This window comes from Cyprinus carpio, chromosome A2 (assembly GCF_018340385.1).
Source record: "Cyprinus carpio isolate SPL01 chromosome A2, ASM1834038v1, whole genome shotgun sequence".
Lineage (NCBI taxonomy): Eukaryota > Metazoa > Chordata > Actinopteri > Cypriniformes > Cyprinidae > Cyprinus > Cyprinus carpio.
This window is the reverse complement of record NC_056573.1, coordinates 25,348,632-25,373,312: the sequence shown is the minus strand read 5'-3', so window position 1 is coordinate 25,373,312 and position 24,681 is coordinate 25,348,632. Positions and strand designations below refer to the sequence as shown.

General features: G+C 36.6%; 1 protein-coding gene across 6 annotated transcripts; it reads right to left on the bottom strand.

Annotated features, from left to right (window-relative positions):
• Positions 1-319: 319 nt before the first annotated feature.
• On the bottom strand, positions 320-23,152 carry LOC109069652 (interleukin-6 receptor subunit beta-like). 6 transcript variants are annotated; one of them, XM_019086276.2, is made up of 15 exons: positions 22,957-23,152; positions 22,339-22,435; positions 20,162-20,297; positions 19,202-19,380; positions 18,286-18,434; positions 17,068-17,227; positions 15,641-15,723; positions 10,637-10,859; positions 8,511-8,702; positions 8,050-8,148; positions 5,890-6,033; positions 5,638-5,766; positions 5,452-5,542; positions 5,163-5,244; positions 320-2,474 (listed from the first exon to the last, which is right to left on the bottom strand). In XM_019086276.2, exons 1-15 carry the CDS (start codon positions 23,116-23,118, stop codon positions 1,992-1,994), a joined length of 2,409 nt encoding a protein of 802 aa, XP_018941821.2. In that variant the 5' UTR covers positions 23,119-23,152; the 3' UTR covers positions 320-1,991. The 6 variants fall into 6 exon arrangements, with proteins under 6 accessions (XP_018941821.2, XP_018941822.2, XP_042568372.1 ...); XM_019086277.2 differs by having other exon boundaries at positions 8,511-8,699; XM_042712438.1 differs by having other exon boundaries at positions 20,162-20,294.
• Positions 23,153-24,681: the final 1,529 nt, after the last annotated feature.

Sequence of the window (24,681 nt, the reverse complement as noted above, 5' to 3'; positions counted from 1 at the left end):
GTTGACATTAGGGAAGTTAAATACAGAAATACCCAAAGTTAACAAATGTGTACACAAAAGTGAGATCTTTTACATTAATTTCTCCATGCACAAAAGATCTCCACTGCAGAGCAGGCAAAGTGCAAAGAAAAATTCACCTATGAACAATCACCCCACCCAAGAAATATCAGTAAATATAACCAAAGTCCAACACATGCTGGCATTTCAAAGCGCTCAATACAGGTATAACTTATATATATATATTCTCAAATTAAGCAAGGTATACAGTGTATACTTTCAAATATTAACCTTCGCGATTTGAGATATCAATAACACAAGGTGATTTTCTGTTTATTTTATTGCACAAACAATAACGTGCTTCGTCAGAATATATACATACAGAGCCTTGAGTTCCTCAGCATCACTACAGGAATGACAGATACCTTGCTAAGCATTAATCCATTCCTTTTTTGAGCCATATTCATAGGCTAACATTCCCAATGGAATAGTGGAATGCAAGAAGTATGTTAACGGTCCGCAGGGCTCTGGCAGGTCAGTGTGAATATCCATCTATTGTCAACAATAGCACATTTCATCCACAATAAATATTGCTGCACCAGCTCTGGCACACGGCCGATCTGCACTCCTGTAACCAAAGATCAACTCTCTGGAGCCGGATGTATGTGTGACACTGCCCTGGCCCGTCTCTGTCCAAACAAAGAGGGACTTTATCGGGAATTCCAGGCACAGGAAAGACGGACCAGCGGTGGTGAACTCTGGCCCAAAGTCTCAGCGTTCCCAACTAAATGTTCCCGATGTTGAGTGTCCCTCTCACTGTCCTTTCCTTTTCCACAGAATCTGGTTTATCTTCAGATACAGTCCACAAAAATAAACATTATTTGACATTATTTTGGAATGCCTTTGTCTTTCACAGCTTTCCAGGTTACCAGTCTGTCTGATTCACAGACTAAAATAGCTTACATTCTTATGTACGCTGACAACACAAATGTGGTCATTTCAGCAGACAAAATAGATGTCTTCTGATGGGATCTTGTAAAAAGACTGGATCTAACATTTCAAGAAAGGTTCCAGTTTTGTCTGGAATCTGTAGTCCGATATTCAAAACCAGTAAAAATGTTGTTCTGTCTGATATCCAAACCCAGTTAGAATTTAGTTTTGTCTGATATCCAAAAAGGCCAACAGAGGAAACTGGGACAGAGCAGAAAGCAGGAGATGACAGGTATAACGCAAGCAGCAGTGCTACATCAGAAATAAAAAAATAAAATAAAAAACACTGAAAAACACCAGTTCTTTAGCAGGTCTGTATAATTTCAAGCTGTGTCCATGATGTAACCAGGGGAACATGTTGTCCTGTCTGGGGCTGTTTGTCCTTTATTGTGTCAACAGAAATGGGAGGGTTTAAGATGACATTATGTAAAAAAAAAATGTAATATTAAACCAAATATCACAATACGAAAGTAACATAATCTGGATACTTGTATTTTTCAAGCACCATTTGCGAATAAAAAAAATGAGAAAAGCTATATTATGTCACCAGTAAAATGGCACTGTTTTATCTCAGGAATAGCAAATATTGGCCAAGTTTCCATACAACGAATGGCAACTGGGTATCAGTGTTTAATGCACATTTGACTCAAGACCAGAGTGGTTTTGTAAAAGAGGTGTCACATGTGGAAATGACTAGCAGTCCTCATGCGGTGCCCTTGACCTAGCGGATGCAATTGGATGCAATCTCTTAAAGCTGCCCATGAAACTATTGTAAATCATGTGCAACTATTATAATTAACTGCGGGTGTCTACACTGGACACAGTTTACAGAGTACAAAAGTTTATGATTTTAATTGCACCCAGCTTTATGTACCAGCCTTATGCCGTTCCAGCTATCCCTGCACAAGCTATCTGTCAATCAGAAAGCACACAGAGATGGTGGTTGATACGAGGGCTCATGTTTTGGTGGGCTGGAGAGAGTGGGACACTGAAACCCCAGTGATTTATGACTCGTTATTTACGCTGCAATGAACCATAGTGGTGCTGGTGTCCTCCGGTAAAACCTCCGGGTCAAGAGTCCTGTATGCATTTACGGTCATAATGACCGGCGCATAGCTCTGGGACACGTGGATGTAGCCGCATAAATCAGCTTGATTACTTTTGCAGGAGAAGAGGGACTCAAACAAGAGATCGTCAGACGAGGGCTGGGGATCTTCTTTATATCCAGCAGGAATGACTTGGTCTGGTTTGGTGTAGCTCTGGATGAGGAAATGTGTGGGGAAAGCTTGAGCTGGTGTGAGTTTGGAGTCCTGGTGTGTTACAGCAGTGCTGTTGTAGGTCATGGCTTCAGGCTCATTGCTGGCATGAGGAGTGTGGTAGGTGAGCACCTGGACAGGGACATAGTCTATCTCACCACAATCCTGATAGATTGTAGTCTGACCCACAGAGATGATGGAGCTCATGGTGGACGAGGATGGTAGCTTATGCTGTTGAACATTGAAGCGAAAACTGAATGAAACTGATCTTGCTGTGGTTTATATATTTATATATATATAAACACAAGGGTGCACATAAGCAGAAAAATAAAATGCATTGGGTTAATAAGTTCAGACCACTCATGCCGTACCAAAATGTTTGACAGCAGTTAATGCACAATCACCATTTTAGATCAACTGTATTCTGTAATACTGTATAAGATTCTCATTTGAACTGAAAGCATAAATCTAGGCTATGCAATGCAAAACTGTGACATTTCATGCACTGATGTGCTTCACTTGGCAGTGCTAAAACCAGCAGCATATATACTTATAAATAAATTAGTATATATTAAAAAAATAATAATAAAAATATTATCTTCACAAGTGATATTTTAACCAGAATTGTACTTTTTTTATACATCACATGCCCTATATTTCATGTCATGCATGCTCTTTTCTGACACGGCTGTCTCCTTGGTAACCTTGGCAACTTGGTAACTTTAAATAAAACTTTATTATGGGCAAAATTGTTTGTAGTGGTGTTAATGATGCCAACTGAGCATACATTTTTAAAATTAATAGAATTAATTCAAAATAATGCAATAATGTGGAATAAAAGGAATCTAAATAGTATAAAACTATCTTTCCAGCAGCAGCTGTGGTCTAATGGTTAGAGAGTTGGACTTTGAGTCTCAGGCCGGCAGGAGTTGTAAGTGAGGGAAGTGAATGAACAGCGCTCTCTTCCACCCTCAATACCCATGGACAGGCACGTGCACAGGTAGGGCTCAACCTGTGCAGAGCACATGCCCTTTTTGCCCTTACACTCCGAAGTGCCCTTTTTTTGGTGGTGTTTTCTTTTTTTAATCAATGCTATTGGTCACCCTTTACGTCTGTCTGTCTATTTTACAAATATTTAGCAAATGAAAGTTCTTAAAACGAGCTTGTGTAAGCTTGATCTTATTCGATCCTCAAGCTGTCAGTAAGCTGATAACTCCGCCCCCTCTATATTCATTGAATCAACTGAAGTTCCACAGCAGCCGCACAGTAGACAACAGCTGAGCTGAACAAAGTTTTGCGAAGGGTAAATAAATATCTTGTTGTTTGAATAAGTACTACTAAACACTATGTCTATAAAGGCTCATATTTTATTTATTTGATGTCTGACTGACTCACTGACTGAGACGTGGGACGTCGCCTGAGAGAGAGGGCTAGCATTTGCCATCTAGTTATAGCCAATACATAGCCAACACTTAAATAGCCTGTGCATACAGTAGCATTTCATCTTTTATAAAATGCGATTTTTGTCCAAATGCATTTTACCACAGGAAAAACTGAGCGCTCCGTCTATATAACTACAAAAACTAGTTTGTAACCTGTAGATGAAAATGTAATGTGAGGCGCCGTCGCCGTTTTAATGACGGAAAAAAAAAAAAAAAAAAATTCACAGTTGCACACATTCGCTGGTCAAAAACTATATATTGATAAGTAATACAACAACATATAATTTGTTTTTACCATCGGAAAATCAACAGGTGCGTCCCCGCGCTGTTTCGTACTGGAACTTACACAAAGCGACGAGCGATCCTCGTCACCTAGATAACATATATAAGAAATTTCTTCTTTGATTTATGATTGCTGATACACTTAATTTATTAACATTTAGGCTAATCATGTTATGGTATACTCTCCGCTCGTACTCACATGTATAAAATGTAGTAAAACATGGTTTTACTACAGTAATGTAGTAGTAACTAAAAAAAAATTACAGAAGATCACTGTGAAATCTTTATATTTTATCATGATGCAGAATGTAATTCATTTCTTCATTCCAAGGCTTCATTTATTTGATCCAAAATACAGCAAAAACAGTAATATTGTGTAATATTTTTACAATTTTAAATAACTGTTTTCTATTTGAATATATTTTAAAATGTAATTTATTTTTGTGATCAAAGCTGAATTTTCAGCATCATTACTCCAGTTCAGTACTCTTCAGTGTCACGTGATCCTTCAGAAATGCTTTTCACTGCAACTGTACTTTTCACACTATTTTTATTTATTTTTTTTTCATTGCTGGCTTATTTTAGGGAAAGTGTAGTGAATAAGAAACCTTCAAGAGAACCAACATCCCTGGTCCAACACAGTATCAAATTTTTGCCAGGTAGGCGGATACATGTTGGATATGTTATAGTAACGGTATGGCTATAGTTTTCTTATAATCTGGAATTGAGTTGTGTTATTGAATTTGTCATGAAGATGTGACCATTTTCTTTCTTTTATGCAGGCTTACTAAATAATCTTGATATAAAAAAAGGGAGGGGGGTGCCCTTTTTCAGTTTCAGCACATGCCCCTCAAAAGGTCTGTGCACGGCCCTGCCCATGGAGCAAGGCACTGAACCCCCAATTGCTCCCTGGGCGCTGGATATAGCTGCCCACTGCTCCGGGTGTGTGTTCACAGTGTGTGTGTGTTCACTTGGATGGGTTAAATGCAGAGCACCAATTCCGAGTATGGATTACCATACTTGGCAAATGTTGTGACTTTCACTTTCACTTTCCAGACATAACAACTCCCTCTGCAGGCAGCAAGAGAAACAACTCAGTCACCAAACACAGCTCCTCCTAACAGCATGTGGGTTTTAATGAATTTCACTGACTCAGCTGGATAAATATATATATATATATTATATTTGATCTTACCTGACACAGTTTAGTTTTGGACCAGACGGACAGGCTGCTTTTTGAAGGGTCTGGTACAGTCGGGCACAGACACTGTTTGATCCTAAAACACAACAATAAACAGTGACTATAAAGACTGCATGTTAGTGCATGATGTCATATTAAACAGACTGAAATAATATTTTTATTTATTTTTTTGTTAATAAAAGAAAAACGGTGCATTAGTGTAAAAAATATGCTATCAGTAATCCACATCCACTGAAAATGAACCACATTTTAATAACTGAATCATAATTTTACGTTCTCTTACCTCACCCTCAAGCAAACTGGGATGATCAGAATCAGAAAGCACAGCAGAAGTGCACACAGCAGTATGGGAATCACTTGAACATCATCAAGCCCTGTGGAGACACACAAACAGGTTTAAAGATAACACTGTGTTTATATGGGCAAGAATGTTGAAAAAAAAAATTTATCCAAATGGCCTCATTCTTACCCACAAGCACCATCTGACAGGGCCCAGTGGCGCCCCCTACTGCAGTATGAGCCATTACGCAGATTTTATAGGTTCCTTCTGTCAGTTCACTAAGAGTTATCTGTTCAACATGAGCGTCTACCTTCACACCTACAAAATGAGGCATCAAACTCAAACATGATAGTTCTTTCATCATTTACTTGCCCTAATTTAATTCCCACCCCTTTGATAAAATTGCTTTCCAACATTTCAACATTGCTTTTTGCATCTTACTTTTGTCTTTGCCATTTATGCTGTATAGTACAGTATAGTTCTGGATGAAGCCATGAAGTTTCTCTAAAGGAACAGGGTCCCATTTCAGAACAACACCGCTGCTGCTCGTCTTCAGCACTGTCATATCTGGGCCGACAGAGGGCACTGAAAAACAGGAATACAGCGATCACTGCATCCATGTGACAAACCGTTAAAGTGACAGTTTACCCACAATTGAAAATGCAAGTTGTTCCTAACCTGTGTGAGATTCTTCTGTTGAAAACAAAACAGGATGTTTTGAAGAATGTGGGTAACCAAAGAGTTGACACTGTTGGTAGCGATTGACTTCCATAGTATTTTTGTCCATACTATAGAAGTAAATGACTACCGTAAACTTTTTTGTTTACTGCAAGAAACTCAACCAGGATTGGAACAACTTAGTAAATGACTGTTTTAAATGTGCCTTTATTTTCAGACAAACTTTAATTATAAAAACTTTTTAATGTTGTTTTATATATATATATATATAATATATATATATATATATATATATATGTATATATGTGTGCGTGTGTGTGTGTGTGTGTGTGTGTGTGTGTATTTAAAGACAGGTGTTGCCATTAGCTGGATCGATGTGTACATTGAAAGTTATGCAATTCCATGAGCAGCTGGACATTTTTTGTTAGTTTGTTTTTTGTTATTTATTATTATATTGACAGCCTTTCTGTAGTTAAAAACTTTTTCTTGTATCTTTTTATCTTAATGGGTAAGAAAATGATCAGAAAATAAAGTAAAAATAATACAGGAAAAAAAAACTATATGTTTAAGGGAGACTGGGGCATGTTGTCACATTATATGGGATAAGTTGTCACAATGGGAACCTGCAGTCTATTGACAGTGATTTGAGATCAATACCTTATATAACATAAGATATACTATATAAAAGCATATATAAAAATATATAATATACTTTTATAGACCCCCCCCCCCCCACACACACACACACATATCTTCCACAGCATATTTAATGGCTTTTCAGCAAAATTATGACTTATGACATGCAGATCCACCAGTATTTATGTATTGTTGCTATAGTATATATAGATTGATTTTTTTCTCTCTCTTTAAAAGCACAATATGTAAGTTTTTCATATGTAAGTTTTCACCGTTTCATCGCATTTTCAAATCAATAACCAAGGTCGAAACTTGATGATGCTATGAAGGAGAGCGGAATGATGGGAGATGATTTTTTCAGAACGCCTCTGATTGGCCGCTGCATTCATAAACTCATCAGACTCGTGTGATTGGTTATAACACGCAACACTGTAAAAATGCGGGAAAAGATTCATGGTGCAACATTGAGCAGATCTAAATTTAATGCTGCAGTCAACACTTTTCATTTCATTTTCATTTTATTCACGACTGCCATAATAGATTTAGTTTTACTGCAGCAGCATTTTTTTCCATATGAGTTGCCATAGTTTCCACAAGCAAACTGATAGCGCAGATATTATCTCATTGATAAGCGACAATGAACCGGGATGAGCCATTATTTAAAATGGGAATTTCTCTGGATTTACAAATCCTTGGGAACTTTTGGGATAACATAAGTACACAACTACATGAAATATATAACAATGTGCAAGTGGTTTTTGGATATTTTATTACGAAAATCTTACATAATGTGTCTTTAAATACAATTAACATCCAGTCTTAAAATACTTTTTAACAAACAAACAAATTGCATTAAAAAAGAGGAAATCTAAGTAAAATATTTTTGATTGCTTTGTTATGTAAATACATTTTAAAATCTAAAAAAGCAATATATTGTTGGTAATTATTTGTATATTTTTTAAGTCTATTTAAAAATATAGATCTTCTAGCAGAAGGATGATGCTTAATGAAATTGCTTAAAGGGATAGTTCTGCCATCATTTGACATACAGATCAACCAGTATTTATGTACTGTAGCTATAGTTTACTGTATAGAGATCTACTGTAACATTTGTGACAACTAGCCCCAGTCTCCTCTAAAGATAATGTTTCTCTATGATGATATTTTTTTTTTTGTTGAATTTTTTGAGCATGGCTTAAGGCAAAACAGCTGATGAATTCTACTGCAATACAACCACACCTTCAGTTCCAATAAATGCACTGAATATTTTTCAGTGTAATATCTGACCTCCTTCCCGTGTGAAAGCAATGACTGACATGCCACTTCCTGTCTGTTGCCCATACAGACTCACGACCGACAGTTTATATGGGACTTCTGGCAGAAGACCTGAAACACACACATACAAACATGGACTAATACTATTCTGTTGTAGTTTTATGATTAAACTATAATTATTAGTAAAAGACTACAATATAATATCTTAGAAACCAGGCATAGCTAAGCACAATATGACTATACAAAAGTAAATAAATAAATAAACAATACAAAAAAATTATAATAATCATAATATAATTTTATTGTTATTGATTATTTTTAAAAAATTAGACAAAAATAAACATATTAATGGCATCATTAATTGTACACTTTTGTGTGATGCATCCACACCAACAGGCCACTGTCATACCGACCAGCGAAAAAAAAAAAAAAAAAGAAGACTTTTCTGTAGGAAAGAAAGTGATTTTTCAGACCTGTGAGAATAAAACTTCTTGCATTTTCATTCATATGTTCCCAGTGCAGACTAGTTGGTTTAATGTAAGGCACAGAAGTCCATTGCACCACAAAGCCGCTCTCTGATTGGTTCAGTGCAGCTGTCCATTCCACCTTTATCTGAGTGTTGTCCAATGGGGTGACGCTTAAAATCTGAGCAGGTGGGAGTTCTTCTAGAACAGGAAACAGGAGAGTTTGGGATAAATTACCACATGGTTTACGATAATTCTGTTGTTTTTATGAGCCTTTGTGTAGAATTTCCCATAAAGCATCACCATTTCATTAAACAACCACAAGGAAATTGCTTTGTATTTTTAGCAGGATGTCAGTCTTCCATTCTGCTTGAAAACATGTCTAGACCTGCCTGATGACTTTTTGCAGAATAATAGAGAGAAAAAGTATTAAACAAAGATAACAATAATTATATTATAGTCACGATTTGCTACAGTGCGGGAACATGGAGCGAGGAACAAGGAGACCAGAAGTACACAGCCAAGGAATTTATTCATATCGCGCAAAATCACACGTGGCACAACAATACCAGATACTGGACTAAAGACAGGGAACACCATTTATACACTAGACAGGATAATGAGAAGACGAGACACACCTGGGATCAATAATCAACATGAGGACGAAAACTGGGTCACAGAGCACATGGGGAACAAAACACAACCAAAACACAGAACAGAGTCTGACATGACGGCGCCCTCCAGAAGGCGTGTCCCCCCCCACCCAAAAAATACTTGGGGAATCTTACAGGGCTGAACTCGGGGCCTGGAGCCCTCCCTGGGCTTAACGGAGGGAACAGGAGCCCTCCCTGGGCTGAACTGCAGATCAGAAAAGTGCTTAAAAGAAGCTGGCACTGGAGGACGCTCTGGAGGAGCAGGCACAGCAAAGCACTTTCGAGGAGCTGGCACTGGAGTGAGCTCTGTGGCTGGAGCCGACACTGGAGCGATCTCTGGGACTGGCAGGCTTGTCACATTAATGTCCGGTGGGCTTGCCACATTAACATCTAGCTTACTTGACTCAGGAACTGCCGGCTGAGGAGTTCCTGATCGGGATCGGAGACACCGGATGACTGTCTCCTTCCAGTCGAGGTCGGTGGTGTCTGGGAGCTCAGTGGGATGATGGAATGTCAACACGATCCGGAACAGTGTCGCAAGGGTTTCCCCCTCGAGGGAGCTGTCGAGGGCGAGTGGCACGAACGCCCTCGCAAAGACGATGGGGTCTGGGCTCGCCTGAGCCAAAGTGCTAAACATTGCTCGTTCCTCCATTTGGGATGTGGAGGAACGAGTGGAATGAAAAAAAAATTCAAAAAACTGAAAAAGAAAGGTCCGGTATTTTGTCAAGATTTGCTACGGTGCGGGAACACAGAGCAAGAAACAAGGAGACCATAAGTACACAACCAACGCATTTATTCATATTGCGGGGAATCACATGTAGCACAAGGAGTTGACATCAATAATACCAGACGCTGGGGAACACCATTTATACACTGAACAGGATAATGGAAGACGAGACACACCTGGGATCAATAATCAACATGAGGACAAAAACTGGGTCACAGAGCACAGGGGGAACAAACACAGATATATTATAGTCACACTACTGTGCCGGAAGGAACACGGAACCGAGGATAAGCAAAATAGTATTTATTAATCCAACACATGGGTAAATCCAACAACCAACACAGACTGAACAGACTAGGACCTTTATACATAAGATAATTGGGGAAACACAGGTGAGAGGAATGACTAAATTAACGGGGACATGGAACAGAAACTAGACACACCTGGAATCAAATTCACCAACCACGGGAGACAGAAACTGGGTCACAGGGGCAAAAACACACATAATGAGTCCAGGGGTGTGACAATAATAATAAAAAAAATCATAATACATTAAAAAAAATAATATTAAAAAATATTATATTATATTATATTATATTATATTATATTATATAGCACAGTAAAATTTATTAATGCAGAAAGTTGCATCAAAACCATCCTGGACCAGCTAGAAACCATGTCAACAGTTGTTATTAGCTGTACTTTAATTCCACTGAAAATCCTAAACACACTGAAGCATCCCACCAGTGATTTACCTGCATGTGTATGTGCAGGTATGGAGATGTGAGCTGGAGGTGACGTCCCGGCAGAGTTTGTTGCCGTCAGGCTGCAGTGACAGGTATCGTCAGAGACAGTGAGGACGCAGGAGCGTCTGGATGCGTTTACAGCGCCGCAGGTCCACTGTGATGAACCCAGATTACTGTGACAGGACGCAGAGTAACTGAGCACAACACCATTGACCTCAGGCCAGGACACAGGCTGAAACATACACATAAAACCAAGAGATATGAGATGTTATGAATAATTAGTCATGTTTTAAAACAGGTTAATGGAGAAAGATGCTAATTGCAGTCAAATGGTAACAAGATCAACAAGCAGGGACTAAAAGGGCCAGGATGACCAGCCAAACCTTGACCCATTGATCACAGTTGTATATAATATTTTTCTACATGCAAAAATTAGTAATTCAAATCATTTTGCATTACATTTGTTGAAAATTTATTATAAATCAAATCTTAGGGGGTGTTTCAAGTACAAAATCAACACTTTTTGAAAGAAAGATGCAATACAAACGTTTCTTGAAATTATGAAAAAAAAAGAAAAAAAGAAATGATTAAAGTTTTTAATATGTACTGTTAAAAATAAAATAAATCATTTGAATTAAATAACAGTGACTAATTATTGCTAATCAGTGTTTGTAAAACAGAATAGAAAATATATAGATTTTTTATTATTAATTGCATTAAACATATTTAATAAAAAATGTTAACGGTGACAACCCTTGCAATTAGGTGAACCACACAGCAAATCGGCATTATAAAGACTTATTTTAACATGACCACAAATGAAAGTTTACTATTCAGTGAGTATAAAGCAATGGAAATAACGAAGAATCAGTTTTACTTTAGTTTTGCGATACTATTACATCTTTTATTAATATTTTGAATTAGTTTTTACTTTTTATTTATTTATATTTTCCATTTTTATTTTACTATAAGTACTTTTGTTGTGGGTTTTTGTCATGTTTACTGTTTTTTTTTTTTTTTAATCTCTAAATATGCATAAACATGCAAAGCAATGAACATTCCTGAATTTAACTGGCACAGGGTTAGTTTTGGGTTCTGTGTTCATTTCCTGTTCCAGATGTTCCAGCAGCTGTAAGCCAGGAATCATTCTGGGGTTATTATGTTTTCAAAGGTTATTGCAAGCAGTGACAGACTGGGACAAAACGGCTTATTAAAACCTATTAAGTTCAGCAGAAGCCGCAGGTGAATAATCATTATTCCATCGAACTCAATAAGTGTATGTGTAGACAAACCAGCCAGAAGAATTGTTTTCTGTTTATGATCATGTGTTTGTGCATACATGATAAATCTAACGCACAGTAAAACCACAAATTCACGCCCTCAATGCTGATTGTTAAATACATCACACCAGCTGCACTCAAATACATGATATATAGGTGCATCTCAATAAATTAGAATGTCATGGAAAAATTAATTTATTTCAGTAATTTAACTCAAATTGTGAAACTTGTGTATTAAATAAATTCAGTGCACACAGACTGAAGTAGTTTAAGTCTTTGGTTCTTTTAATTATGATGATTTTGGCTCACATTTAACAAAAACCCACAATTCACAACAAATCTCAACAAATTAGAATACTTCACAAGACCAATAAAAAAAAAAAAAAAAAAAAACATTTTTAGTGAATTGTTGGCCTTCTGGAAAGTATGTTAATTTACTGTACATGTACTCAATACTTGGAAGGGGCTCCTTGCTTTAATTACTGCCTCAATTTGGCGTGTCATGTAGGTGATCAGTTACTGCTGAGGTGGTATGGAAGCCCAGGTTTCTTTGACAGTGGCCTTCAGCTCATCTGCATTTTTTGGTCTCTTGTTTCTCATTTTCCTCTTGACAATAACTAATAGATTCTCTCTGGGGTTCAGGTCTGGTGAGTTTGCTGGCCAGTCAAGCACACCAACACCATGGTCATTTAACCAACTTTTGGTGCTTTTGGCAGTGTGGGCAGGTGCCAAATCCTGCTGGAAAATGAAATCAGCATCTTCAAAAAGCTGGTCAGCAGAAGGAAGCATAAAGTACTACAAAATTTCTTGGTAAACAGGTGCAGTGACTTTGTTTAAAAAAAAAAACAATGGACCAAAACAACCAAATCAAATTCAAACCCGAAATCACAACAGAATATGTAAACTTAAAACTTTACATCAAGCAACTTGGGCTATGAGCTTCTCCAGCCTTCCTCCAGACTCTAGGACCTTGGTTTCCAAATGAAAAACAAAACTTGCTCTTATCTGAAAAGAGGACTTTGGACCACTGGGCAACAGTCCAGTTCTTCTTCTCCTTAGACTAGTGTGACGAGTGGCGCGGGGCCGAGAGCCGTGGGAACAGAGCGAGGCCTGTGAAGTGATTGGGAAACAAGCAACACCTGCTCCACTCACCGGTCTTGAGTCCCTCAGAGGAGATCGGAAGGATATAAAAGAGGAGCGACGACAGTGAAGGACGAGAGAGGACCAGGCCTGGGTTTTATTTTGTGGTTTGGTTTTTGTTTGTCCGCGGCAGTCAACCGTGAGGGGCTGTCGCGCTGTTTTGTGTTTATTTTATTATTAATGTTTTATTTGAATGTTCGCCGGTTCCCGCCTCCTTCTTCCCGTGATTATGGAGTTTTTATTGTTACACCCAGGTAAGACGCCTCTGACGTTGTCTGTGGTTCAGGAGTGGCTTGACAAGAGGAATACGACAACTGTAGCCAAATTCCTTGACACGTATGTGTGTGGTGGCTCTTGATGCCTCGACCCCAGCCTCAGTCCATTCCTTGTGAAGTTCACTCAAATTCTTGAATCTATTTTGCTTGACAATCCTCATAAGGCTGCAGTTCTCTCGGTTGGTTGTGCATCTTTTTCTTCCACACTTTTTCCTTCCACTCAACTTTCTGTTAACATGCTTGGATACAGCACTCTGTGAACAGCCAGCTTCTTTGGCAATGAATGTTTGTGGCTTACCCTCATTGTGAAGAGTGTCAACTGTCAGATCAGCAGTCTTCCCCATGATTGTGTAGCCTAGTGAACCCATCTGAAAGGACATTTTGAAGGCTCAGGAAACCTTTGCAGGTGTTTTGAGTTGATTAGCTGATTGGCATGTCACCATATTCTAATTTGTTGAGATAAGATTGGTAAATTGGTGGTTTTTTGTTAAATGTGAGCCAAAGTCATCACAATTAAAAGAACCAAAGACTTAAACTACTTTGGTCTGTGTGCACTGAATTTATTTAATACAAGAGTTTCACAATTTGAGTTGCATTACTGAAATAAATGAACTTTTCCACGACATTCTAATTTATTGAGATGCACCTGTAGTATCAGCTGTGAAAGGAAGTTGTACAACATCCAGATACCACACCGTAGCATAAAATATATTTCTTCTGGCCAAAATATATTTCAAATATATACTAAATATATGCATACAGCATGACTTGACAAAATATATTTAAATCTCCAAATGTAAAAAGATACTACAAAATGTTCTTAAAGGGACAAAAATATATTTCCAATCTTTAAATATATTTGGGTACACAGTTTAATGAATGAATGAATGAAAAAAATTGTCACTTTAAAGTACATTTAAAATATCCAATCTCAAAATACATTTTCCAGCAGAAGGGGGATATTTATTGAAACTGCTTAAAGAGCTAGTTCTGTCATCATTTTCTCTCCCTCATGGCATTTCAAACCTGTATGACTTTCTTTCTTCTGTGGATCACCCCCCCCTCCCAAAAAAAAGCTATATTTTGAGGAACATCAGGGTCCAAACAAATTTGGATCCCATTGACTTAAACTGTAGGGTTATAATGGCCTAATGGACAGAGTGTTGGACTTGTAACCCAAAAGTCGCAGGATCTAGTCTCAGGACTCGTTGGTGGAGGAAGTAAATAACCAGTGCTCTCTCAACCTTCAATACCATGACTGAGGTGAGACCCTTGAGCAAGAACCGAACTCCCAACTGCTCCCTGGGTGCCGCAGCATTGGTTGCCCACTGCTAAGTGTGTGTGCACTACTGTGTGTGTGTGTGTGTGTGTGCACTTGGATGGGCTAAACGCAGAGCACAAATTCTGAGTATGGGACACCATACTTGGTCACACTTCACTTTCACTTCACTACACACTGACATTCTTCAGAATATCTTCTTTTATGTTCCACAGAAGAGAGAAAGTCATACAGGTGGGATGTGAATGACATGAGGGTATATGATGACAGAACTTTCATTTCATTTCTGGGTGAACTATCCCTTTAAAAATAAGTCAGATATGCAGATGGTTTAATCAGTAAATCAGGCGCTAAACTGATGTGGTTGGTAAGTGTGGAGTGGGTGGGGAGGAAGGATGTGGTCATGCTGTTTGTCAGATTTAAGCTGACAGAGGAAAATCTCAAAGAATGTTATTAAAACAGGAAGCAAATTTAATCTTTCATATATGTCATGGATCTGTTTATATGTCTATATTCATGTTGTTGGTTTGTTTTTGTTCATATGGCAGGTGTAAACTTATGTTAAACATTAATTAAAATATTAATGGTCGTGTCATTGTTTAGTTTTAATATATAACCCAGTAAATACATCCTGACTGTGTCATCTCAAAGGAAAGAAAAAACACAAATTAGATCACTTTGACATTGCAATGACATTAAATCACCTGTGAAAAAGTTCCCAGTAATCTCACATGTGTTTCCTCTAGAGTTTCAAATGAGATTTTGATCTAACTTGGCAAGATAACAAAAGTCTGTGATCATAAGTCAGAGATCTCTGTCAACAGACTCATTTGTGTCTGTGATTAATTCTCAGTTCAAAGAATTTAATAACTGAGCCATCTTTATATAATGCTGAACCAACATAAAGCAGAACTACAACGATGCTCTTGGCATAATAAGAGGTTGCTCTTTTCTGTTGGCTCACGTCGTACTTCCATCCTTTGAATCACATCCTAATCGTGTATATTTAGAAACTATTTTCTATAGAGCATAAGCAAACCTTCCAGAGCAGGGTGAGGCGTCTCTTTCCAGCTTCTTCTGCAGGTTGGATGAGTCTCCAGAGCCGAGGAGCTGCAGACGGTGCTGAGGAACGATCAATCCAAACTCATCTTCATCCATACAGCCACATTCAAAAACACTAACAAACTCAAATCACTCAAACAGACATATCTTTTTGTCAGCAAACTGATTGTAAAAAGAAGTGCACTTAATTGTATTAAATGGGCACTTGTAGTGTACTTCAAATCTTAAAAGTACTGTATATGTTTAAAAAACTGTACTTGCAGAAAATATAATATTAATAAAATAAAAAGTACTTAAAGAGTACACTTTCATGACTGTCTCTTAAGTGTAAAATTAAAGGATTTACTTTAAAGTACATTTAAAATTTTTACATTTTAATAATCTTTTGTCTTCCTTTGAAGTACACTTGTTTTGATGTGTTGACTAACATAATAAAGCACAGGTAAAGTTCTTGATGATTATAATTTTAACTGTAGTGAGTTATTTGATGTTCAGGTTAATATATTTTTAATATACTAAATTGCAAATTCATCATTAGCAATGTATAAGTAAAATATTTAAATGCAAACATACAAATCACCTCTTAAGTTCAACTACTTTGCCTTTACAAACAACATGAAATTAAGTGTCTGAAAACCTTACATTCATACGAACTTAAGTATTTTCTTTAAAAGTATATTAATACAAACGTATTTTTCACAAAGTTGACAAAATTGATATATGAACCAAAAATAAAATTAGACCATTAGGCCCAACTGCAGTCTAATGCAATATTTCATGCTACAATATCATGTTCCTGTGGCTCAGTGGTAGAGCACTGCGTTAGAAGTGCAAAAGGTTGTGGGTTCGATTCCCAGGGAACACATGTTAGGTAAAAAATTATAGCCTGAATGCACTATAATGTCACTTTGCATAAGTGTAATGTTATAATTATTATATTTTTAATGTACTAAATTGCAAAATCATAATTAAAAATGTATAACTAAAAGCAGATATAAATACATGACTTGACATGAAGAAATTATATTAAAGTATATTTTAGTGTACCATATATGCTTGTCAGTACATTCAGCAGTACACTTAACTTGTACTTAAGTGGGTCAAACAAAAAAAAGCACTCTGAAGTTCAACTAATTGCATTTAATTAATATAAATGTAAACTATAATACATTTTATTTAATTGTAAATAACATGCAATTACAGTTTGTGTTCAAAAACATTACAGTCCACACTTAAATATATTATTTCCGTAACAAGTACTCTTTTTCAAAGTATGCTAGAGTGTACTTTTTTTTCCCTCAAGGGTAGTACTGCTCTGACTAATTGTCTGTTTGGTGGCATGTGAAAATGCATGCTCATTTTAAGGGTTCAAGCCTTAGTAAGCATCAATTGTCAGAGTCTCACCTTTCTCCGCTGTGGTTGTGTCTGTAGAGTTCCACGAGCTCCAGTGAGCGTGTGCTCGACTGTCCTGAGCCCTCAGTCTCACTGTATACTTGGATCCTGGGTGAAGGTCACACAGCTCCAATGTCTCATTGGAAAACGCTTGTATAGTCTGGGATCGGGTCTACAGGAGAGAGTTTTATTAATGCTCTAATCTTATATATATAAACCTTGTGAAAAAGAAGTTCATTTTAGCATACTTTAAATAAAAAGTACTTAAATTATTACATTTTAAAAGAATGTACTGAATGTAATTTTTTCAGACAGTTAATTGCATGCTATTTACAATTATATTAAATTGTTATTAATTGCAATTATTTCCAATATATTAGTGTACAGACAAATGTACTGACAAGCATTTATGGTAACTAATATATACTTGTTTTCTGTCATTCTGTCATGTTCTGTACTACTTATACTTGTTTTCTGTCATTCTGTCATGTTGAAACATGAATGTCATCTAATTAAATAAACCTATATTTTTAATCACACATTTGTAAAGATGAAGTTTAGTACAGTTTAAATGTAAATTCTTCAAATGTAACTTCAAATGTAAATTCAGTTCAAATTATAATCAATCTTTTGCATGTGATCTAGTATGTTAGTCAACTCATCCTAATGAGTGTGCCTTTTACGCATGATAAATGATTATTAAAACAATGATTTAAAGTGCACTTTAAAGTAAAAGAATTCATTTGATACTTTTTAAAAGTGGACTTAAGTGTGTAAAGAAATACAGTCATAAAAGTGAACTCTTTTTAAGTGCACTTAAGTGGTCTTTTATTTCATTAATATTATATTAACTGAAAGTATAGTTAGCTTTATAATGCTTTTAAGACTTGACGTAAAGGTACATTACAAGTGCACATTCAGTACAGTTAAGTGCACTTCTTATCGAAAATTAAAATTCTGTCATTGTTTACTTTCTTTCTCCTGTGGAAGACATAGGGAGATGTTTTGAAGAAGCTTTTAGAGAAAAAGCACCACAAAAGCTGTCTAAATGACTCTGCCTCATGAGGTCAAACAACAGCTTTGTGTGAGAAATAGACCAAAGTCATAATCATAAGTTTAAGTTTGAAGACATGAGGGTGAGTAAATGAGGACAGAATTGTAATTTTAGGCAAATTTCAAGTGAACTATCTTCTCTTATAGCTCTTATATTTTAGTCATATATGTACAAACCTGGTTGTGTGTCGTGTACTCCATTTGGAGCAGTATGTAGACTTTCTCATTCTTGGGAAAGCTCTCAGCCATTCTCCAGATCACCTGCAAACACCCAGACCTTCTCGCTGATGGCCTGAGATCTTTTATCTGTGGAGGAGGAAGTTTCACTGCAGTAGAGAGAGAAAACAACGAGAATACTGAAGAAAATTAACTGTAATAGATATAATTGTGGTCAGGTATGAAATGCCTTTGTCCTAATGGATATAGGCACGTAGCATGATGAAAAATGACTGTAAACATTACAATAGATGGAAATGAGTCATTTACAGAACATTTTGTAGGTATGTGTCGCCAATATGAAAGCAATAAACAAAGTGTTCATGCACGCTTTTATTCTTTTTAGTTTTTGTTTGCATTCACAACTTGTTACAATGGCAGAATGGAAACTGGCATACTGCTTACTGTGTACGCATGCATTTAAAAAATAGCATGTGAAGGATAAGTCACAAACATTTCAAGCATTAGCATGCTACAAATCTGCAATATATACACTACTGTTAAAAGTTTGGGGTCTACAAAGCTGCATTCATTTGATCAAAAATACAGTAAATATTATTATATTTTCTATTTGAATATATGTTCAAATGTAATTTATTCTTGTGATGCAGTTAAATTTTCAGCATCATTACTCCAGTCTTCAATGTCACATGATCCTACAGAAATCATTCTAATATGCTGATTTGTTACTGACCCTAAATTTTTGAATGGTTGTATAAGTCATCTGGGTATTATATGCATAATAGAAATTAGTAGACATAGTATTCACCCTGAAATGGAAGGAGCAGTATGGTTGTATGCTATTGTGAACACAGCTGCTACAAACATCACAGATTTCGTTGGATGCATGTTAATGTTGTTTCGTGATGTGTAGTACCTGCATTGACCCCACTGAAGAAGTACAGCGGTGAGCGTATGGATCCAGTGTGTGTGGACGCCAGCACATCTGCACAGAAACAGTGTAATGCTGATTTGATGGCCTGAACGGAGCAGTCAGAGCCACTGGTATTACAGGAACCCACTGGGATGAAGCTGTGTTTACTTTCACAAGAGGTTCTGGGCAGAATAAGACAGGAATATTCACACTCACTTACATGCTTGCAAATAAAATGAACGGTGCTTTAAAGAACCCAGAAAGCAAAACACTGATCTGAAGAACCTATAGTGCAACATCAAGAACTTGTTTCATCTGCAAAGGACTATATAGCAAATAAAGCTGCTTCAAAAACCATTGCAATGAGTCAATATGAAAACTGAACTTGTGCTTGGCAATTTAAGCAACCCGTTGCTTTTATCTGTTCTCTAAACACTCTAAACCACTCTGACAGATTAGTAACTACTTTCAAATCAAGATTACAAGTTAGTTGGTTAGTAGACTTAAACTAATAAAAAGATCATTTTGTAAATCCCCTAAAAAATGATAAAAGGGTGTTTTATTGATGTATATGTATGAATTTCAAGTGAAAAACCAAATTAAAGGTGAAGTGACTTCCCAGTGCTTGAGACTTGAGTTAATGGACTTTAAAATATTTCCTGAAACATTAATGCTTATCAATTATCAGTTTCAATGATCGGTACACATTTGCATGTTGGTTGACAATAGTCACGACAATCAAAGCACTAAAACACAAGAAACCAACTGAATCAAACATCAGCAAAAGTAATATGCAAAGTTAATTCCCTTAAATATATTATTATCATTATTTACCATTTATTACAATATACTGTATGATTTAAATAAAGCGATAGATACCACAGTACTGATGTGATACATGTCCAAAACCCATGCTAATAGATGATGATTTGGATGATTCTGTTAGTGTGAAATGTGGCTCACTTGTTAATCTGAAGTGTGTAGCTGCTGATGTTCAGGTGGTGGTCGGTTGTTTCCCAGTAGCAGGTGATGCTGGTGTACTGCATGATCACACATTGGGTGATTGACAGTGCTGCTGATGCTGCTGATGCTGCTGCTGCTGCGGAGACAGTCATGACATGTAGAAAGAAAATGTCTAAGAGTTTTTCATAACACAAACACGTCTCACTGCTTATTAAAACTGCATCACATAACAACTTACATGTGGCCAGTCATACACTTGACATGAGAACATGGTTCAAAATCACACTTGTTGAATTTAGCCCTTGCTGTGACAACTAACCCTGGTCTGTCAGCCCAATTCAATACTGATTAGCAGAAGGCTGTGTGTGAACTGAACCACAAAGCAAACAAACATAGGCCTACAGATCAGATTTCAGATAAAGGGCAAGAAATAGTCCAGTGCTGGGAATCATACAGAAACTCAACAGGACACATATGTCTACAACATGAATTGAAGGAAGTATTTATGCTGTTTTATTTTTACAGCTGTTTCGCAACAGTGCACAATATTGTGTTGTTGTTTTGAGTAACGGAGGTGACTCAGTGAAACACATTATTTACAGTATCATATGGGCGAAATCTGAGCCATGGTTTTGACAGATTTTGAAGAATGCTTTCAAATCAAATATTTTTTGTGTTAGATGTATTGTTTCAGGTTTGACATCAATTAAGTTTATGTAAGAATGTTATTGACATCTGTTTGGTGGAGAGGAAGGTTTACAGTGAATAAATCAGTTTAGATCTGTTCCTCACACAAAACTTATAGCTACCGTAACAGTAGCATAGTAGCATATGAGTTGTATATTATTCGGTTTTCTAAATTGCCTAAAATGTCCGGGTTTTATCTTTGTTCAAACAGCGACTGCTTTCATACCTGCTTAGATTAAATGGTTACTCCACTGCAAAATGAAAATTTTGTCATTAATCACTTAATCCCATGTCATTCCAAACCCGTAAAAGCTTCGTTCATCTTCAGAACACAATTTAAGATATTTTGGATGAAAAATGGGAGGCTTGAGACTGTCCCATAGACTGCCAAGTAAATAACAGTGTCAAGGTCCAGGATACAACAAAAACAACATAATAAAACACAACCTTACAAAACTAATTCAACAATAACTTTATGAAGCGACGAGAAAAATAACTAAACAATAAAAAAAAAAAAATAACGAATTTATTCATCATAGCACCATTTTGGCAATTCTGAGCTATACACAGGCGGCGTACGCTCTTCTGTGTCAGCCGCGCTGCACCAATGCGCTGCTTCCTCTCTATATCCAAAGCGTAAATACACGTAAAAACGTATCATTGTGGCGCGGCTGACACAGTAAGCCGCTTGCGTACTAGTCAGATTTGTAAAAATGGCTATAAGAGCAAATTTTGAAATAAATTGTTATCATTAAGTCTTCATCATTCACACCACAAAAAGTATTCTCGTTGCTTCATAACGTTACGGTTGAATCACTGATGGCAGATGGACTATTCTGATGATGCTTTTCATACTCTCCTGGACCTTCACACTGTTATTTACTTGGCAGTCTATGGGACAGTCTCAAGCCTACCGGTTTTCACCCAAAATATCTTAAATTGTGTTCCGAAGACGAACGAAGCTTTTATGGGTTTGGAACGACATGGGGGTAAGTGACAAAATTTTCATTTTGGGATGGAGTATCCCTTTAATGACTGAAAAGTAGTTTGACCAATAGCTTGCAGGCATAGTATATAATTGACCAATCATTGTGCGTGAGAAGGAAAGGTTCAAAAGCAATGCAAATAGGCCTACGTGTGTGAGGCCTTTTAGAAAAAAAAAACCTGGACATTTTACACAATTTAGAAATCACAGCCAGAATATGTCTCCCTGTTGTATATGAACTCCGGTTATGGTGCTTTCCAGTCAACAGACTTTGTATAAAAAAAATAATATTCTAGAAAACTTCTGTGGTTACCCACAGAAAAAAATAATAATAATCATAATTAAAAAAAAAAAAAAACACTGAAAGAGGATGACCAATTTTTTTTTTTAGAGCTTATTCATTCACCTACTACAGGGGCTGTCCGGTTTAAAGTCTTACTCAAAAGCACATCAGAGATAGTTCTGCTAAACCCCCTACTGTTGATTATCAGCCTGGGACGCTTACCTGTGTCCAGGACCCTGTTCATTACACACATCCAGAGGACGAGTCCAGTTTTGGGCAGCTTCATTTGGCTCATTTCTGACTTGAAGACTGTCTGCTGCTGAGAAAGTAAAACAAAAATCAAGTCACCGCTGGATCACAGCCAAACTCTTGCGCAATGTCCCACATTAAAACAGCCTCCCACGCAAACACATTGTATCCAAACCTCGCCGGCTGAATAGTGTATTTTTAGTCTAAAAACATCTAAATTAAAATAAATAAAATATTATTCACATTTACATTCAGTCATGTAGCAGACGCTTTTATCCAAAGCGACTTACTAAAGTTTACTAATTATATATATTAATATATAAATACATATCAATAGATCATTTCAAATAGGCAAATAAATAAAAGGCTTATATTTAAGACACTACTGGCACAATAAAGCGCACCCACGCCACTTTTCTATAAAGCACTTATTGGACAGATAAGACATTAAAATAAGCTCGTTTCTATTTTTTCTATTTACAAGTCAAAGCACATTCTAAACACACATCTGCCATGAATGAAAACGCAAATGATGCAAACCAAATGGAAAGACGGATCAGCGCGTAAAGTCTACATGAACTCGTGAGGTACCTGTGCTGGATGAAGTTGAAGAAGCAGAGAGATGATTTCTTTCCAATATTTACAGCCTTTAAGTGTCCGGAGATGCTGATGACATAGTGTCGGCAGAGGATCTGATTCTGCTGTGATGTGATGATCTGTTTCGCTGTTACGCGCTCTTCCAAATGCGGACATGCGCGGTGATGCGTAAAAGCGCGTGGTACTGAGGTGTACATTTCATCATTTTCCGTAGAACAAGAGTCCGTTTCTGTTTGACATTATTTTGTATCGTACCTGATCAAAAAATATTTATTTTTATGTTTCTCATGCATCAAATAATACAATATAATGCAATTGCAGTGAGTATGATTGTATTTTATTAATAATAATAATAATACATGTAACATAATATTATATAAATATCTTTTATTTTTCTACATAACGTTTTATACAAAAAATTTAAAATGTTTATTTCAGTAGTTATGCATCAAATACAATAAAAAAATGTGTGCACATCCATTTTCTAGGCTATTTCATAAACAACTGAAATGCATTTGTGAAATGCTCAAACTATGAACTGCTACGTTTTTACACAGTAATTCAGACTTTTCCTACAATAACTCACAAAGCCATACACAGATACACTAAATGCTCATAACACACTGTGAGATTATTAAAAAGAGTAGGCCTGAAACTTTTAATGCAGTGAAGTATTTGGGGAAAATTAGTCTTTCTGTTTGAAAATGCCATAATGGTTTAAGATATTTGACTAATAGAAAGAAAAGAAAAAAAACCCTAATCCTCCTACAGTACATGCAGGTGATTTTTAGAATATTATAACACATTTTTCAGGATATTTGTAACAGATCAGGTGTGGTTTAGAGCTATGTTTAAATTGCTCAGAGAGAGGGAGACCATGTTTGTTTTTAATTGCATCAGATGGAAAACAGTCATCATGTAATTGCAAATCCCACTCAGCCAAAACAACCCCAAAGCACCCTTGTGGAGATTCAAACACACCACACACAATGCTGTGATGAGGGAATATTTCTCACACTGTTATTATCCATGAACACATCACAACACTGGCACATTCTTTTATTTACATAAGAGTTGCAAAATGACATGCAAAACATACAGCAACAACAAAGCATGAACAATATGTCAGAAAATGCTGATTCAAATCATGCCTTACGGTGTAACTAAAACCAAGCATAATATTTGCCATCAGCTGATAAAAATGATGAAAACAGAAGAGAGTGTTATAGATATGGACTAGTATTTTAGCTGGAAGCAGCTATTTTCTCTTCACAAGACATTAACTGATGGACTGGAGTGGTGTGGATTGCTTGTGGATTATTGTGATGTTTTTATCAGCTGTTTGGACTCTCATTCTGACGGCACCCATTCACTGCAGAGGATCCATTGGTGAGCAAATGATGTAATACTGATTTCTCCAAATCAGTTCCCATGAAGAAACAAACTCTTCTACATCTTGGGTGGCCTGAGGGTGAATAAATTTTCATTTTTGGGTGAAACTAATCCTTCAAAAGTGCAAGTTCACCGCAGTTATTCATACAGTAATGCACTTTGTTTCCATGTGGAGTGATAAAACAGTGAAAGTACTTGAACTAGAATGACTCAATGAATCATATGAGTTATATACCTGAAGTAAAATAACTTCGCAAAACCCTTGGCCTGTCATAAACAGAGTTTAAATAATCACAATGGCTCAGAGGAAGCAAGCATTTCAGATAT

Coding starts and splice junctions, on each gene's coding strand:
- LOC109069652 (XM_019086276.2), bottom strand. CDS start 23,118: ATGTCCGCATTTGGAAGAGCGCGTAACAGCGAAACAGATCATCACATC. Junction 17,228..18,285: donor AGTACACGACACACAACCAG/GTTTGTACATAT, acceptor TCTCTCCTGTAG/ACCCGATCCCAGACTATACA. Junction 5,543..5,637: donor CTGTCAGATGGTGCTTGTGG/GTAAGAATGAGG, acceptor GTGTCTCCACAG/GGCTTGATGATGTTCAAGTG.